The sequence below is a fragment of the Pogona vitticeps genome, chromosome 9, assembly GCF_051106095.1.
Source record: "Pogona vitticeps strain Pit_001003342236 chromosome 9, PviZW2.1, whole genome shotgun sequence".
NCBI lineage: Eukaryota > Metazoa > Chordata > Lepidosauria > Squamata > Agamidae > Pogona > Pogona vitticeps.
In genome coordinates, this window is record NC_135791.1 from 21,761,916 (window position 1) to 21,778,338 (window position 16,423).

A 16,423-nucleotide genomic window follows, 5' to 3' on the forward strand; every position below is an offset into this window, starting at 1 on the left:
TCCATCAAGCTCAATTCCTCCCCCTGGGTCTCACCTTCTGCCTGAGTAGGTCGCTCTGGGCCGCCGGCCTGGAAGGATATAGCTCTTGGAGACTCAGCGAAACCCTAGGAAACAGAATCAGGACGTTTAGGAATCTCTGCACCATCAGACCAAATGCGCGGACTCTCCTTCCGGTCCATCACTGCAGCTACCAGGACGGCCGCCCCCTATTCCATCAAGCTAAATTCCTCCCATGGGTCTCACCGGCTGCCTGAGTAGGTCGCTCTGGGCCGCCGGCCTGGAAGGATAGAGCTCTTGGAGACTCAGCGAAACCCTAGGAAACACAATCAGGACGTTTAGGAATCTCTCCACCATCAGACAAAATGCACGGACTCTCCTTCCGGTCCATCACTGCAGCTCCCAGGATGGCCGCCCCCTATTCCATCAAGCTCAATTCCTCCCCCTGGGTCTCACCTTCTGCCTGAGTAGGTCACTCTGGGCCGCCGGCCTGGAAGGATATAGCTCTTGGAGACTCAGCTAAACCCTAGGAAACAGAATCAGAACGTTTAGGAATCTCTGCACCATCAGACGAAACGCGCGGACTCTCCTTCCGGTCCATCACTGCAGCTCCCTGGACGGCCGCCCCCTATTCCATCAATCTAAATTCCTCCCATGGGGTCTCACCTTCTGCCTGAGTAGGTCGCTCTGGGCCGCCGGCCTGGAAGGATAGAGCTCTTGGAGACTCAGCGAAACCCTAGGAAACACAATCAGGACGTTTAGGAATCTCTCCACCATCAGACAAAATGCACGGACTCTCCTTCCGGTCCATCACTGCAGTTCCCAGGATGGCCGCCCCCTATTCCATCAAGCTCAATTCCTCCCCCTGGGTCTCACCTTCTGCCTGAGTAGGTCACTCTGGGCCGCCGGCCTGGAAGGATAGAGCTCTTGGAGACTCAGCGAAACCCTAGGAAACAGAATCAGAACGTTTAGGAATCTCTGCACCATCAGACGAAACGCGCGGACTCTCCTTCCGGTCCATCACTGCAGCTCCCTGGACGGCCGCCCCCTATTCCATCAATCTAAATTCCTCCCATGGGGTCTCACCGGCTGCCTGAGTAGGTCGCTCTGGGCCGCCGGCCTGGAAGGATAGAGCTCTTGGAGACTCAGCGAAACCCTAGGAAACACAATCAGGACGTTTAGGAATCTCTCCACCATCAGACAAAATGCACGGACTCTCCTTCCGGTCCATCACTGCAGTTCCCAGGATGGCCGCCCCCTATTCCATCAAGCTCAATTCCTCCCCCTGGGTCTCACCTTCTGCCTGAGTAGGTCGCTCTGGGCCGCCGGCCTGGAAGGATATAGCTCTTGGAGACTCAGCGAAACCCTAGGAAACAGAATCAGGACGTTTAGGAATCTCTGCACCATCAGACCAAATGCGCGGACTCTCCTTCCGGTCCATCACTGCAGCTACCAGGACGGCCGCCCCCTATTCCATCAAGCTAAATTCCTCCCATGGGTCTCACCGGCTGCCTGAGTAGGTCGCTCTGGGCCGCCGGCCTGGAAGGATAGAGCTCTTGGAGACTCAGCGAAACCCTAGGAAACACAATCAGGACGTTTAGGAATCTCTCCACCATCAGACAAAATGCACGGACTCTCCTTCCGGTCCATCACTGCAGTTCCCAGGATGGCCGCCCCCTATTCCATCAAGCTCAATTCCTCCCCCTGGGTCTCACCTTCTGCCTGAGTAGGTCACTCTGGGCCGCCGGCCTGGAAGGATATAGCTCTTGGTGAGTCAGAGAAATCCTAGGAAGCAGAATCAGGACATTTAGGAATCTCTCCACCATCAGACGAAACGCGCGGACTCTCCTTCCGGTCCATCACTGCAGCTCCCTGGACGGCCGCCCCCTATTCCATCAATCTAAATTCCTCCCATGGGGTCTCACCTTCTGCCTGAGTAGGTCGCTCTGGGCCGCCAGCCTGGAAGGATAGAGCTCTTGGAGACTCAGCGAAACCCTAGGAAACACAATCAGGACGTTTAGGAATCTCTCCACCATCAGACAAAATGCACGGACTCTCCTTCCGGTCCATCACTGCAGCTCCCAGGATGGCCGTCCCCTATTCCATCAAGCTAAATTCCTCCCTCGGGATCTCACCTTCTGCCTGAGTAGGTCGCTCTGGGCTGCCGGCCTGGAAGGATATAGCTCTTGGTGAGTCAGAGAAATCCTAGGAAGCAGAATCAGGATGTTTAGGAATCTCTGCACCATCAGACAAAACGCGCGGACTCTCCTCCGTCTTTTGGTCATTATATGATGCTTCATGTGTGGTGGTTCCATTTGATAGTCAGACTCAAAATTAGGAAGGAATGTAAAGCCTGGGTAAAGCGTGATTTTATCAGGATGCAATTGCAGAAACAGAGGATTTGCTTGGAGTGCCGCCAGCTGACCGGCTCTGTACACTGCTTCTAGTATAGAAAACGAAACATCTCATCCTCCAGACACCACTCGTGGCTGCATAGGAGGAGTCTGCTCGGCTGTGTTCTGTAGAGACGTGGACTGCAACCAGGAGGATGTGGCGAGTGCAATACCATTTCCTTAGCTGGACCACTGGGGGAGGGAGTAAAAGAGGCAAACAGTGTGTTCCTCATTGCTTGTTGATGTGAAATACGTGAGTGGGATTGTAGGTAACTACCTGAACATGGTGATCTGTTAGGAGGCCTTCAAACACACAGAACGCTTTCCTGGCTTTCTACATGGTTGTGGTGAAGCTGTGGTTCTGTAATGGATCATAGGCGGTTTATGAAGGTGTCGTTGCAATGGAGCCTCCGGGTCCTAGGGATGGTTTCCATTTCATTTGGAAAGACAAGCGTAGAGCTTGGAATGTCCTGATGATGTAGCCGTCGTGGTCGTTGGCTCACCAGGTCAATTGAGATGCCAAGTCTTTTGTAACTTTCACTTACTTGGAGGGATGATTGGTGAGAGGGTCGAATAAATAAAGATAGCCTTGGCTCGGAAATTCTCCGTGGAATGGGTAGCAAAGGTAGAGGCTGTGGCCCAGGTGGCTGTTTTATAGACGTCTGTTAGGTCAGCCGCTCTGAGAAAGGCCATGGAGGAGGCAGCAAGAGCACTAGCAGAGTGTGTCCAGGCTTGAGAGGAAACTGGAGAACCTTTAGATGAACATGGGTAGCTCACCAAGAACTTCTTGGCCTTTTTTAAAAAAAGAGGAACGGGAGGTATAAAATGCCAAGGCTCATCAGAGAATGTTCTCGGACGTTGGAAAGCGAAGGGAAGATGGTTAGAAGGATGATGGGTTATCATATATAAAAGGCAGACATGACCTTAGGAGGTAACATAAGATCCTGGTAAAGAATTACTTTGTCAGGATGGAGTTGTAGAAAAGGAGGATCCACTCGGAGGTCTGCTAGCTCAATGGCTCTGTGAGCTGGTGTAACAGGCGCCAGGAAAAGCGTTTTGAAGGATAAAAGTCTTTTCAGTTTCGTTGCTAGCAGTCCAAATGCTAGCTGGTATGCTACCCAGTGGAGGACCAGCTGAAGGGATTATTGGAGATTTGGTGGTCTCTGAGAAAGAAGAATGTTCTGCAGCCCTTCTAGGACACTTTTGAAAGTGGGGTGCCAGAAGGCAAAGGCAGAGTCCGCATTTTGAGGTAAATGTGCAATTCTGGCAGCGATACGTACTTTGAAAGTATAGTGGAAGAGATCCTGCTTGAAGAGGCACAGGAGGAGAGCAGGAACAGCATCCAAGGTCATTGGCGCAATAGAGGAGTTATGGGATAATGCAAACTGGGAGAAGGAGTTCTACTTGCAAGTAGATAGAACAGTTGTAGAAAGCTTTCAGGCTTTCCCCCATTAATTGGGCCACTGAGGACGTATCTTCCAGGCTGTGAGGCGTAACGTTTGGAGATTTGAATGGAAGATCCTGTCATGGTCCAGGAACAAGAAATGTGGCGTCTGTGGGAGGAGAAGAAATCCCAGGTCCGGAGATCACAGGGTCGTGAACCACAGCTGATGGTGCCACCAATTTCATGGAGAAAGGAATACAACATTGGAATTGTCCTGTGGGATCTTGATGGTCCTTCTTTGGAGAAGCGGGATGGGAGGGAATAGGTATTGGAGACCCGGAGGCCCCGTGATTGTAGTTTCAGGCGGGATGTGCGGTCACATGGAAATATATATAAAAGTCAGACATGACCTTAGGAAGTCACGTCAAATCCTGGTAAAGAACTGCTTTGTCAGGATGGAGTCACAGAAAAGGAGGATCCACTCGGAGTTCTGGCAGCTCAATGGCTCTGTGAGCTGGTGTAATGGCAGCCAGGAAAAGCGTTTTGAGGGATACAAGTCTTTCCAGGGTGGTTCCTAGCAGTCGAAATGCTAGCCGGTATGCTACCCAGTGGAGGACCAGCTGAAGGGATCATTGGAGATCTGGTGGTCTGTGCAAGAGGAGAATGTTCTGCAGACCTTCTAGGACACTTTTGAGAGTGTTGTGCCAGAAGACAAAGGTAGAGTCCACATTTTGAAGCAAATGTGCAATTCTGGCAGCAATACGCACTTTGAAAGCATAGTGGAAGAGATCCTGCTTGAAGAGGCAGAGGAGGAGAGCAGGAACAGCATTCAAGGTCATTGGCACAATGGAGGAGTTATGGGATAATGCAAACTGGGAGAAGGAGTTCCACTTGCAAGTAGATATAATAGTTGTGGAAAGCTTTCAGGCTTTCCCCCAATAATTGGGCCACTGAGGACGTATCTTCCAGGCCGTGAGGCGTAATGTTTGGAGATCTGAATGGAAGATCCTGTCGTGGTCCAGGAACAAGAAATGTGGCGTCCGTGGGAGGAGAAGAAATCCCAGGTCCGGAGATCACAGGGTTGTGAACCACAGCTGATGGTGCCACCAATTTCATGGAGAAATGAATACAACATTGGAATTGTCCTGTGGGATCTTGATGGTCCTTCTTTGGAGAAGCCAGGTGGGAGGGAATAGGTATAGGAGGCCCGGAGACCCCGTGGTTGTAGTTTCAGGCGGGATGTGCGGTCACGCCCAGAAGCTACAGCCAAGAGCAGTAGTAGGTTGTCTTGTCATCGTTCCAACATAAAGGAACTGCTTCCGCTGGATAAAGATGGGCAATGGAAGCAGGTGATGACTGGGGAGAGAGACCCCTCCCATTCACTTCTTGCAGAACAGAGACCACCGGTTGCACAGCTCAGGAAAAAGGACCATCCCTCAGGAAGAGGTTCAGTCGCCCGTTCCAAGAATTCATGAAATCTGACTTGAAAGGTCACCAAAGCAATCAGCGCAAAGAAAACTAGAAAACAGAATCAGGAAGTTTAGGAATAAGTCCAGATGTCATGTTTGAAAACAAAAAGTGTGACCATTCTCAAAAATATGTGGTTCATTCTGGGATCTGTGTTCTATTGGAATTTAAATTGATCTGCTTCTGAGCTCCTTTTTACCTACGTCTCTTGCTCCAGGAGTTCACTGGAAAGGTTGCCACCTGATCAGAATTGATTTGACAACATGCAGTTCGTTTAACCCATGAGGTCAAATTGACTGGATCCTTAAATTGAACACCCTAGTACCTCGTGGGTTAAACGAAGTAACAGACTTTCTCCCTTTATAAGGAGAACACTGCTGCAAACACTTTCAATTAATTGTGGAGCTGGTATGGACCAAAGAAAGGTGCAGAGCATATAAAGACTCTAATAAGGATGTGACTCGAAAAAGCTTGAAAAACTCTGCTCAAAGAGTTTCTGTATTAGAGAAGCTCCTCAGTCAAACTCACCCCATCCCAGTCTGAATCAAACCCTAGCAACAGCCCTAGCCGGAACCCCAATGCTCAACCTAAAAACTAAACCCACACCCAGCCATTCTACCCCTCATCCGATTCAAGCCAAACTATACCTTCTGTGCTGCTCAAGAAACGGGAGTTCTCATCCATGCAGAAGATCCACCAACCAGGAGAGATGGGCTGCACAGAAGACTCTGAATAGATGACCTACCCAGAAGACCATCACCAGGATTATTTTTTTTAAAAAAACCACAATTCTTGGAAGCATTAGGCATGCATGCTGACAACTCAGCATGGGGACCTGGGACCTCTTGAAGAGCTGTTGACCCACGTTTTTGTGTTGAGACCGAGGAAGAGATTTTCCAGCATGGGCACCCAAATATTGATAGATGTTTTTAAAAAATGCAGTTAACCAATAGCTTCTGAGAGTCATTAGAGAAATGTTCTAGCTGATTTCTGAGCAGAAAAACACCAGTTTTCTCTCCATTGGAGTAGATGTGTTGCCTACACAAGACAAAACTCATGATGAAAAGGCAACAATGGTCGTTTTGCTGAAAATGATCAGTTGAAAGTCTCTTCAGCATTTAAATGGAAATGGAAAAGATAAAATTGATTTTGTGTTCAATACCATTGATATTAAAAAGTGAAAGGAAATCTAGCCATGAAGAGCCACCAAAATTATCTAGCATAACACATTATTTGAACTAGGAAGGCTGCTTCTTTTTTTCCCCCGAGGCTATAATATGAAATCTGGATTTGTTCACTTCTTGTTATTAACTATGATTTTTCTTTCTTTAGTCCATATGCTTTTTCTGTGACTCAGCCAAATAGAACCCATTATTGCTAGAAACGTCGGGTTCCCTGAAGGTTGGGTAGAAAATGAGAACGTCTGGAAGTTCTGTCCATGCATTTCAAAAAATGTACTGAATAAAATGTCTTTTGGAAAGATCAAGGTGTGAGCTGTTGCCAAATAACTAGAGTCTGTAGATGGCACTTTGCTCCCGAGAGTTAAGTGGAGGGACTCGGTAAACGCCGAAATGGAAGAGGATTTGATAACAGAGCAGGAAAAAATCATCCTTTCCTTGGGAAGTCACACTCGGAAACTCTGGTTTCCCCAAACCGATTCATGGCAGGTCATCACACAGGAGTCAGTAGAGACGGGAGAGGAAATTGGCATTCACAATCCTCGATGACAGCTTGAGAATAGTCAAGGAGGAGACAGGAAATCAAGTGAATGAGACCGTCTCAATTCCGCAGCATTTCCTCTGTGGCTTGTCTAGGTCGCAATGATGTCAACGTTGATGAGATGTGAGGGAGACACATCAGAACAATATTTTAGAAATGGAAACTATTAAATGCAACTCTTTCTTTTGCCTCGTAATCTCTCCAATATACCATGGAAGAATACATCGTCTGGGTATGGAAACAAACGAATGCATAGAATTTGTGCACCAGGCTCACAACAACCCCTGTGACTTTGGGTGTGATCGGCTGGCCACTTAGCCTGCCGTCTGGCCCATTGAGAGGAGAAATGATTTGCAAGGAAATAACTGAGCAATAAATGAAAACAGGAAGATCCTCATTGGACATTTTTAAAGCCTCTGATAGCGTGGACCAGCCAATGTCCAGAATGTTGCTAGGCTCTTTGGGTATTCCGCAAGGAAGTCTCCTTGCCCCTATATTGTTGGCTGTCGTGACAGCTTTATAGGCAAATTGGTCTCAAGCAAGACAAAATAATCAGGGATATGGGTTTTGATTTCACAGTTAAGATTAGCTGATTTGCAGACCATACAGGAAGTCTTTCCCTGAAAAATTGGTGTACTGAGAGGGGGCTTGCTCTATTGTTTATTTGTGGTTATTTTTTTAAGCCCAGCACCTTCCGATGGGGCTTCCTCTGTTGTTTATTTTTCGGTTTTTTGTTTGTTTGTTTTAAGCCCCAGCACCTTCCGATGGGGCTTCCTCTGTTGTTTATTTTTCGGTTTTTTGTTTGTTTGTTTTAAGCCCCAGCACCTTCCGATGGGGCTTCCTCTGTTGTTTATTTTTGGTTATTTTTTTAAAAGCTCCAGTGCCTTCTGATGGGGTTTGCTCTGTTGTTTATTTTTCGGTTTTTTGTTTGTTTGTTTTAAGCCCCAGCACCTTCCGATGGGGCTTCCTCTGTTGTTTATTTTTGGTTATTTTTTTAAAAGCTCCAGTGCCTTCTGATGGGGTTTGCTCTGTTGTTTATTATTATTTTTTGTGGTTGTTGTGGGTTCTTCGGGCTCTTTGATCGTGTTCTCAAGGTTTTATTCATTTAATTATTTATTTATTTGATTTATACCCCGCCTATCTGGTCTACTCGACCACTCTTCCTAACCTAGGTTGGTCTTCCTAACATTTTGCCAGTCTCTGTCCTCATCTTCAGAGGACAGGATTGGAACTCTGTGCTCTGGTGCAGTTTTTTGGGGAGTTGAGTATTTATAGCTGTGGAATCAGCTTCACAGTTCCGATTTGCACGGTCTACCAGAGTTTTGATTATGCCCTTTTTTGCTGTGGGTGGTGGTTGGATTTTTTTGTTTAGATACTGGTCTGTGTGGGTGGGTTTTCTGTAGACCTTGTACCCCAGTTTTGCGTACGATCATGACATCTATGAACGGGAGTTGGCCCTCCCACCAAGACTATATGGACTCTCCAAAATCCACAAGGACTCAATCCCACTCAGGCCCATTTTAAGTGCCATCGGCTCCCCAACATATGAATTAGCCAAATACCTAGCCACCCTCCTACAGAGCCACATTGGACAAACCTCATCCTTCATCAAAGACTCAGAACATTTCCTAAGCAAGATCAGCACCCTAAAACACAACCCTGCAAAAAAGACTGATCAGCTTTGATGTAGAATCTCTGTTCACTAAGGTACTAATAAGGACACTCTGACACTCCTCCAGATGATCTTTCCAGAGCACATCAAGACCCTTTTCCAACACTGCCTAACAGCCGGCTATTTGGAGCCATGGTGAAGAAAAATTGGAAGAATTTCTAAACCATCTCAACAGCATCCACCCAAATATACAATTCACCAGGGAGAAAGAAATAGAGGGCCAACTCCCATTCTTAGACGTCATGGTCGTACACAAAACTGACCTATTGGGACAGAAGATCTACAGAAAACCCACCCACACAGACAGGTACCTACACAAAAACTCCAACCACCACCTACAGAAAAGAGAAGCATAATCAAAATACTGGTGGACCGTGCAAATCGGAATTGTGAAGCTCTTAGCACCAAACTCAATCATCTGAATTGGGCCCTACGGGCAAACGGCTACTTCAAAAATGAAACCACAAGTGCCATCAAACTAAGAAAACAACACCAAACTGAAGAAGAAAAACAGCCACCCACAAATAAAGTCTTTCTGCCATACCTAAGAGGGGTCACGGACCGCATTTTTTTTTTTTGAAAAAACACAACCTACAAACGTTATTCAAGCCCACCACAAAATTCCAAGAAATGTTACGGTCAGCAAAGAACAAAAGGGGCCTCTCATCACTGCAGGAGTATACTGGATACCTTGCAGTTGTGGCCAGGTATATATTGGAACCACAAAATGAAGCATCCACACCACAATCAAAGAAAATGAGAGACACTGCAAACTAAAACAACTGGAAAAATCAGCAGTAGCTGAACATGCCCTAAAACAAACTGGACAGGAATTTCTATTTCAAAATACTGAAATACTGGACAACACCAAATATCATGACGATTTTAAAACTCAGCAAAGCTTGGCTCCCGGCACTGAAATATACAGTTTACAAAAGGTCAAAAAAATCTACACAGCCACAAGCACTAGGGATGATTGCACAAAAAAGACCAGCTAACGACACCCATCCATCACAGGGACAGATAATCTTTCCTCCTTATCACAACAGTACACCCGCAACAAAAACACACTGATCACCACAGTCACCCATCTCCTGAAAAGGACAAAAGCTGATCCCGCAGCTATAAATATTCAACCCCCAAACAAACTGCACCTGAGCACAGAGTGCTACTCCTGTCCCTCTGAAGATGCTGGCCACAGAGACTGGCGAAACGTTAGGAAGAACAACCTTCAGAACACGGCCAAAGAGCCCAAAGAACCCACAACAACCATTAGATCAGGGGTGAGGGAACCTTTTTACCTTAACACCCCCAAATTTGTTTACATTGACATAACCCACCCACCCCTTGGCTCTTGCTGTCCATGGCCAATACCTGCCCCTTCTGTGCTCGCCCGGGACCTGTGGCCACTGTCCGGGCAGCCAGTCTGGACCTGCCACACCACTGGGAAAGCGCGTCCTTGGAGAGGGCCGGCAGGTCCACTGGCCATGAGCTCAGGGGAGGCGGGGTGGGAAGGGGGCCTCCTTGACAGTGCACTGGGCAGGTGGGCCCAGGCAGGAAGGAGAGCCCCGGCCAGGGCTCCGCCGGGCCAAGAGTCCAGCTGGCCCAGTCCACTGCCTCCCCCCCCACACACACACTGTGGAGGTGAGGACAGGCAGGTGCCCTGTGCAGTTCCTTGCCAGGGCTCGCTCTCCCTGCGACGGAATGCCCACCAACACACAGCTTCGTCGGAAATAAAATGCCTGGGGGTAAAATGCCTGCAGTGGCCATCCTCATTACCCCCAGGATTTCCATTTTTACCCCATTTGGGGTAATTTACCCCTGTTCCCTGACCACTGCATTGGATCCTGGCCGTGAAAGCCTTCGCAAATACTTGGGTTTCTCGTTGTTGTTTTTTAAAGCCCCACACTATGGGGTAATTTTTATAACAATTTTTAAAATATTTTTTTCCTTTTTAAGAACAATTTTTGAAATATAGAATCATGAGTACAATGAAATGGAATTGACTAAAATATTCTATAAGACTTAGTTGATTAGTACTATAGCCTATAAAATTAAAGAATCTAATATATATATATATATATTTAAAGAGAATAACATATTTTTTTCTTTTTTTAATTTTTTTAAAGAGAAAAATTTGTATAACAACACACTATGGGCTAATTTTTATAACAATTTTTAATATTTTTTTCCTTTTTAAGAACAATTTTTAAAATATAGAATCATGAGTATAATGAAATGGAATTGACTAAAATATTCTATAAGACTTAGTTGATTAATACTATAGCTTATAAAATTAAAGACTGTAACCTAGATATATATTTAAAGAGAATAACAGATATTTTTTTTTCATTTTTTAATTTTTTTAAAAGAGAAAAGTTTGTATAGCAAAACACTATGGGCTAATTTTTATAACAATTTTTAATATTTTTTTCCTTTTTAAGAACAATTTTTAAAATATAGAATCATAATGAAAAGGAATTGACTAAAATATTGTATAAGACTTAGTTAATTAATACTATAGCTTAAAAATTAAAGATTGTAACCTATATATTTTTTAAAGAGAATAACATATTTTTTTTATTTTTTTTTATTTTTTTTTAAAGAATTTGAGGTGGTGAGGATGGTCCCCTTTTGAAAAATCACCAGGGCAGCAATGATATGTAGCGTCTGCCACGACATCTGCCATAGCATCTTCCCCCAGGAAGTGGGAAGGGGCAGGCAAGGATGTTTGGCAAAGCAGGGCCATTTGAAGAACGAGTGAATAATTTAAACGGATTCCTGCATGAAAGAGGGGGTGGAACCTGTTGGCATTAGTTCTTGTGCCGCTTCCAGCTCCATGGCCCCGCTTGAGCAATCTTCAGTGGATGTGAGGCCTGAAATATTGTTCAGATGTGCGCCCTCTCTCATCTGATGGATTTTGCTTTGGCTTTTGTCAATCCGCGTCTCTTCCATTTTCTTCCTTTCGGGCTTGGAGACCGATGGTTTTTGGTTTTTTGTTTTTATTTTGTGGTCTGAGTCACAGTCTAGACACGAGGGGTTTCGCTCTTCAGGCTTCACGTTAGCATCAAGAAGGAGAGAAGGGAAGGTGATCTGCGCTTTCTCTCCAGTGGCCCTTCTCTGTGCTGAGCCATTTCTCCTTCTCCTCAAGAAGGCTGGTGTTCTCTGCATGTATTTGGGTGGCCGCATCTGGAGGGGGCTCCGAGGTGCTCACCAACTGGCTTCCTCATCTTCAAGATCTTCGATGAGGAGATCGTCTGTGTGGAGAAGAGGGGGACCTCGTTAGAAGAGCTTAATAATTGCACAGAGGAGATGGTTCCAAAGGAGTGGGTCTCACCACACCCTCTCGTCAATGCCTGAAACAGAGATTGCTTCAGAGAAGCAGGGGAAGAGTCTTTGTGGGGAAGCACTCAAAGGTGAAACGCGAGCAGAATCTCCCTGGCCCAGAGTGAAGATCTTCTGACTGGGGGCACGGTGGGGAATCGAACCCCCAACCTCTAACTCACCGAGCTATCCTGCCCGATGGGCTGCTGGAGAGGATCCCTTACCTGGACTGGCCTGGAGGCCCTGGAGCGCCGCCGGCTGTTTTGCGCTCCCCGGCTCGGCCTCGCTCATCCAGACCTGGAGAGAGACAAGAAGGTTTATTCACCGTCAGAGGTTTCCTTTTCACCCTTTCCCAAACGGACCAGCCCAAAGTCATTCGGGCAACTTACCTCTGCCCCCAACAGGTCGTTTGCCATTCCAATTAAGGAATGGAAGAGGAGGAGCCCAGGGTTGGAGGTGGGGGGAGCGGGCAGGGGGAGTCCCTGCCGGGCAGTCTCCAGGAAGGATGACCTCTCTTCTGGAAACACCTCCCCGAACACCTAGAAACAAAGAGAGAGGGTTGGGGGGGCGAGGGAGTTAGTTTTAGGTGTGCGTGTGTGCGTGTTATTCAGCCCCTTCCTCTTCCTCCCAGGCAAGCAGCCTTTGTCCTGACCTCCACGATGGAAAGCAGGTGGTCTCTGCTCGGGTCCTCCTCTAACAGCCCCCGAAGGAGTTGTTCTCCCATCTTGATGGTGTTCCTGAAGGCCTCCTGCAAGAGAAGGAAGGTACCTTTGTTGAGCTTCCCCTTGATTTCTCAGGAGCCCCTTCCAAGGAAGGAAGGAAAAGGGGCTGGAAGGAAGCCAAGGACTGACCTCTCCCTTCGGATCCTGGCTTGGCTCCTCCAGGATGACCAACGCACAGAGGGCCAAGCGAAGGAAGCGGGCCTCCAGGTCCTTCGGGGTCCTTGGCTGCATTTTGCTGTGGAGAGGAAAAGGAAAACATGAGATGGGGGGGCCGGGAGGGAGGGAAGCTCGTCCTACGACTGGTGGGAGAGGGTGCTCCAGCAGACCAGTTCTTTGGCAGGGCGTGAGGGCTGGCCACCCCATGGGGGCTTCCTCTGTTCTCTCCTGCCCCACTGATTCCCCTGCCCTTCATGCACACAGGACCCTTCACCCCTTTATCTTCAATTGTCTCACCTTCCTGCCCTTCCCTCTGCTTCACAACCCCCACCCATCTGCTAAGCCTTTGCCCCCCCCACGCAGTGTCCCAGCCCCCACCCCACCTCAGAAGACCTACCTCAGCTGGTAGAGAGCAACCATTGCCCAAGGCAGGAGGTCGCTGGGTGTGGATTCCAGCAGCTGCTCCTCCATCAGCTCCTAAAAGAGATCAAGGAGGGAGAGGGAAGGTGGGAGGGAGAGGTCAGTCCCCCGAGGCTTTCAGGGGGAGGCCTCCTGCCCCATTCGGATACCCATCCGTTGCTGTCCACTGGCCGCGTCTCCCTAAAGGGCTGCCCGGCTGGCAGGGAGGATCACCAGGGCCCCCCATGGACTTTCAAACTGAAAAGGAAGGCGCCAGCACTCACCACAACCGCAGCAACCAGCTCTGCCTTGGTATAGGGGACAGCCAGTTGGTCCCTGTTGGCAGCCAAGGAATCCATGGTGCAGGTTTTAATGTCCTTGAAGAACCTGATAGCCAGTTGTTCATCAAGGACAACCTGGAGGTGGGAGGAGGAGAAGGTCGCCATTATTTGGGAGTCTCTCTCTCTCTCTCTCTCTGCCTTTCCTGACATTCCCCCAAAGACAGACCCCGTGAGGGCTCTGGAGGAGAGGGGAAGGTCAGGAGAGGCTTTCCCCTCCCCCTCCCACACCCTGGGATCCCCAAGGGGGGATTCCTAGGAGGGCTATACCTGCTGTCTCCTGCTGGCCATGGCGAGCTCGATGACCCACCCTGGCAGATCATAGATATCGCTGGAATCCAGCGAGGAGCACATGGATGCTGTAAGGGAGCACCTCATGAGGCTGTCCTCGGAGGAATGCTTCGATGCTTCCAGGGAGCATCGGGAGGAAGGTCTGCGCTCCCCAACTGCCTTGGTGACATTGGCAGCCTTGGGGAGGCCTCCGGTCTTCTGCCCGCCGGCAGGGTGGACCTTCCTCTTCCTCCGGTAGCAGGGCAGCCTCTCCCATAGCTTCCTCGGTCTCTGCCCTTCAGCTTGGTCCTTTCTCCCAAACAGGCTTCTCAGCCTGGATAACCTAGAAGAACGGGAGAAGAGGAGACGGGAATGAGGGCTTGGAGTGCCCAACTGACCTCTGTGGGTAGACAGTGGGGTGAATGTGGGAGAGATACCTTCTCTGCCCGGACCAAAGATCTAGGAAAGATGGGGCCATTTTGGCCTTTTCTTGGGGAGGAATTCCAAAGTCTTGGGGGGAATGGCAGAGAAGTCCCTCTCTTTCACGTCCCCACCCAGGCGGAGGGGCCAAAGGAGAGGCTTCTCCTGAAGATCTTAACCGGGTGAGAAAGGGAGAGGGGGTGGGGTGGGGCCTTGGAGACATCTTGGACTAAATCTTTGTAGGGCATTCTTGGGACCGGAAACAGATTGGCCGCAAATAAGCCAGGAAGAATGTTAGCATATAGAATAAAAAAAGGGAGAGAGAGAAAACAAGAATTACGGAAATATTGGATAAGCAAGAGAAGGAAATTTATACGCAAAAGGAGATTGAAAAAGAAATTCGATGCTGGCCTCTCTAAGAAAAGAGAAGTAGAGCAGGAGAAACAAATGGAGTACTTGAATAAATCTCCAAAATGGAAGCTTGACTCCCAACAACTTGAGAAATTAAACACATCAATCACAATGGAGGAGATTCAAGAGGCATGGAAAAAAACAGAAAAGTGGGAAATCCCCTGGACCAGACGGATTACCAGCTGAATATTATAAGGCGTTTGAAGAAATCTTAACTCCTCAATTTAAGAAGTTAACCGAAGATATTGAGTCCAAGGGGGTAATACCAAATACATGGAAAGAGGCACACATCTCATTAATACATAAAAAGGGGACAGAAAAGAAAACAAAATCAAGAATTACAGACCACTCTCTCTACTAAATGTGGATTATAAGATCTTCACAACCATCTGGGCCTCAAGATTAAAGGAAATATTGGGAGAAATAATACATAAAGACCATAAAGACCGTTAATTTTTTGTGAATTTTTTTCTCCCCCATTGAAATGCATTGAACCTGATTTTGACAGCTGTCAAACGGGCACTTCAGTGCTTTCCAAGATGGCCCCATATTTCGTAAAAATCATTCCTTTTTAGCTCTCCTTTCTTAATCTTTAAATTACAAGTTAATTTATCATTTATTGCTATATTCCATACACTATTTCTTTGTACCATTCTTCAATTTGCATTTCAGTTTTTAACTTCCATTGCCTAGCAATAATCAGTCTAGCTGCTGTTAATAACTTAGTTATCAATTCTTTAGTCATTTTGTCATATTCCACATTCTCATATATTGATAACAAAGCAATATGAGCATTACATTCTATATCTTTCCCACACATATAGCTTAATTCTTTGAAAATTTGTTTCCAAAATCTTTGCACTTTTTCACATTCCCACCACATATGAAAGTATGTACCAACTTCCTTCTCACATTTCCAATAGACATTCGGATGATTGGCATTAATCTTGTTTAATTTTAACGGTGTTAAATACCATCTTAAACTAAGTTTTAAAATTTTTTCCCTTATTCTTACCGACATAAATCTTAACACCCTCATTTTCCATATTTTCCTCCATTCTTCTTCAGGCATCTTTCAAAAGATACTATATCCCACAGAAATGACCAAGTATACCATCCACACAAAGAGAAGATACATCCAGCTTGCTCAATTGGAACTATTTCCGATTCCACCTCCGAGTGGCATATGGGCAATAGATATGCTCCTTTAGCAGCTTTTCCCCAGAACTGACTATTGGAAGGCAAAAAACAAAAACATTTGAAGAAGCCTTCACCCTGGAATTTTGCAGGGGGGAAAACCAAAGAAAAAGCCCAATTTCACTAAGATTCCATAGTTCCAAACTTAACAACAACTACCTACCCAGGTAGAGTTGAAAGATCTTCCTTTAGTAAAGAGACACAAAGAAATCAAAACAATAAAGACTGGGCCCGTAAAGATTATCCTTTACCCACACCAGCTGCTCCCCTCGCCTACAGAGGATGTCAGTCATCAGATGGATCCCAGCCTGGTCTGGAGAAGCTAAGGATATACAAGGAAGGGAACCCCATTAAAACTCTCTCTGCCACAAGAGGGGAAATGACCTCAAAGGCAGAAGAACTGATCATTCAGGAGCGAAATGGGGCACCAGACACTCAAGTATGGCGTTGCGCCCCAGAAAGCAACCCAAAATCTGCATCTAAAGTTGAACTTTTATCATGGAATGTGGCAGGCTGGACCAGATGTATCTCACATACCCATGATACTCCTTTCT

At 47.0% G+C, this 16,423-nt stretch overlaps 1 protein-coding gene across 1 annotated transcript; it reads right to left on the bottom strand.

The window, feature by feature from the left end:
• Positions 1-7,932: 7,932 nt before the first annotated feature.
• LOC140701986 (uncharacterized) lies at positions 7,933-15,886 on the bottom strand. The gene is made up of 9 exons (XM_072979783.2): positions 15,688-15,886; positions 13,842-14,184; positions 13,518-13,649; positions 13,232-13,311; positions 12,808-12,913; positions 12,609-12,704; positions 12,346-12,495; positions 12,181-12,253; positions 7,933-11,889 (listed from the first exon to the last, which is right to left on the bottom strand). The coding sequence occupies exons 2-9, from the start codon at positions 13,947-13,949 to the stop codon at positions 11,843-11,845; spliced, it is 792 nt and encodes a 263-aa protein (XP_072835884.2). The 5' UTR covers positions 13,950-14,184; positions 15,688-15,886; the 3' UTR covers positions 7,933-11,842.
• Positions 15,887-16,423: the final 537 nt, after the last annotated feature.

Coding starts and splice junctions, on each gene's coding strand:
- LOC140701986 (XM_072979783.2), bottom strand. CDS start 13,949: ATGAGGTGCTCCCTTACAGCATCCATGTGCTCCTCGCTGGATTCCAGC. Junction 12,705..12,807: donor GCCAGGATCCGAAGGGAGAG/GTCAGTCCTTGG, acceptor CTTCTCTTGCAG/GAGGCCTTCAGGAACACCAT. Junction 11,890..12,180: donor GGGCCTCCAGGCCAGTCCAG/GTAAGGGATCCT, acceptor TTCTCCACACAG/ACGATCTCCTCATCGAAGAT.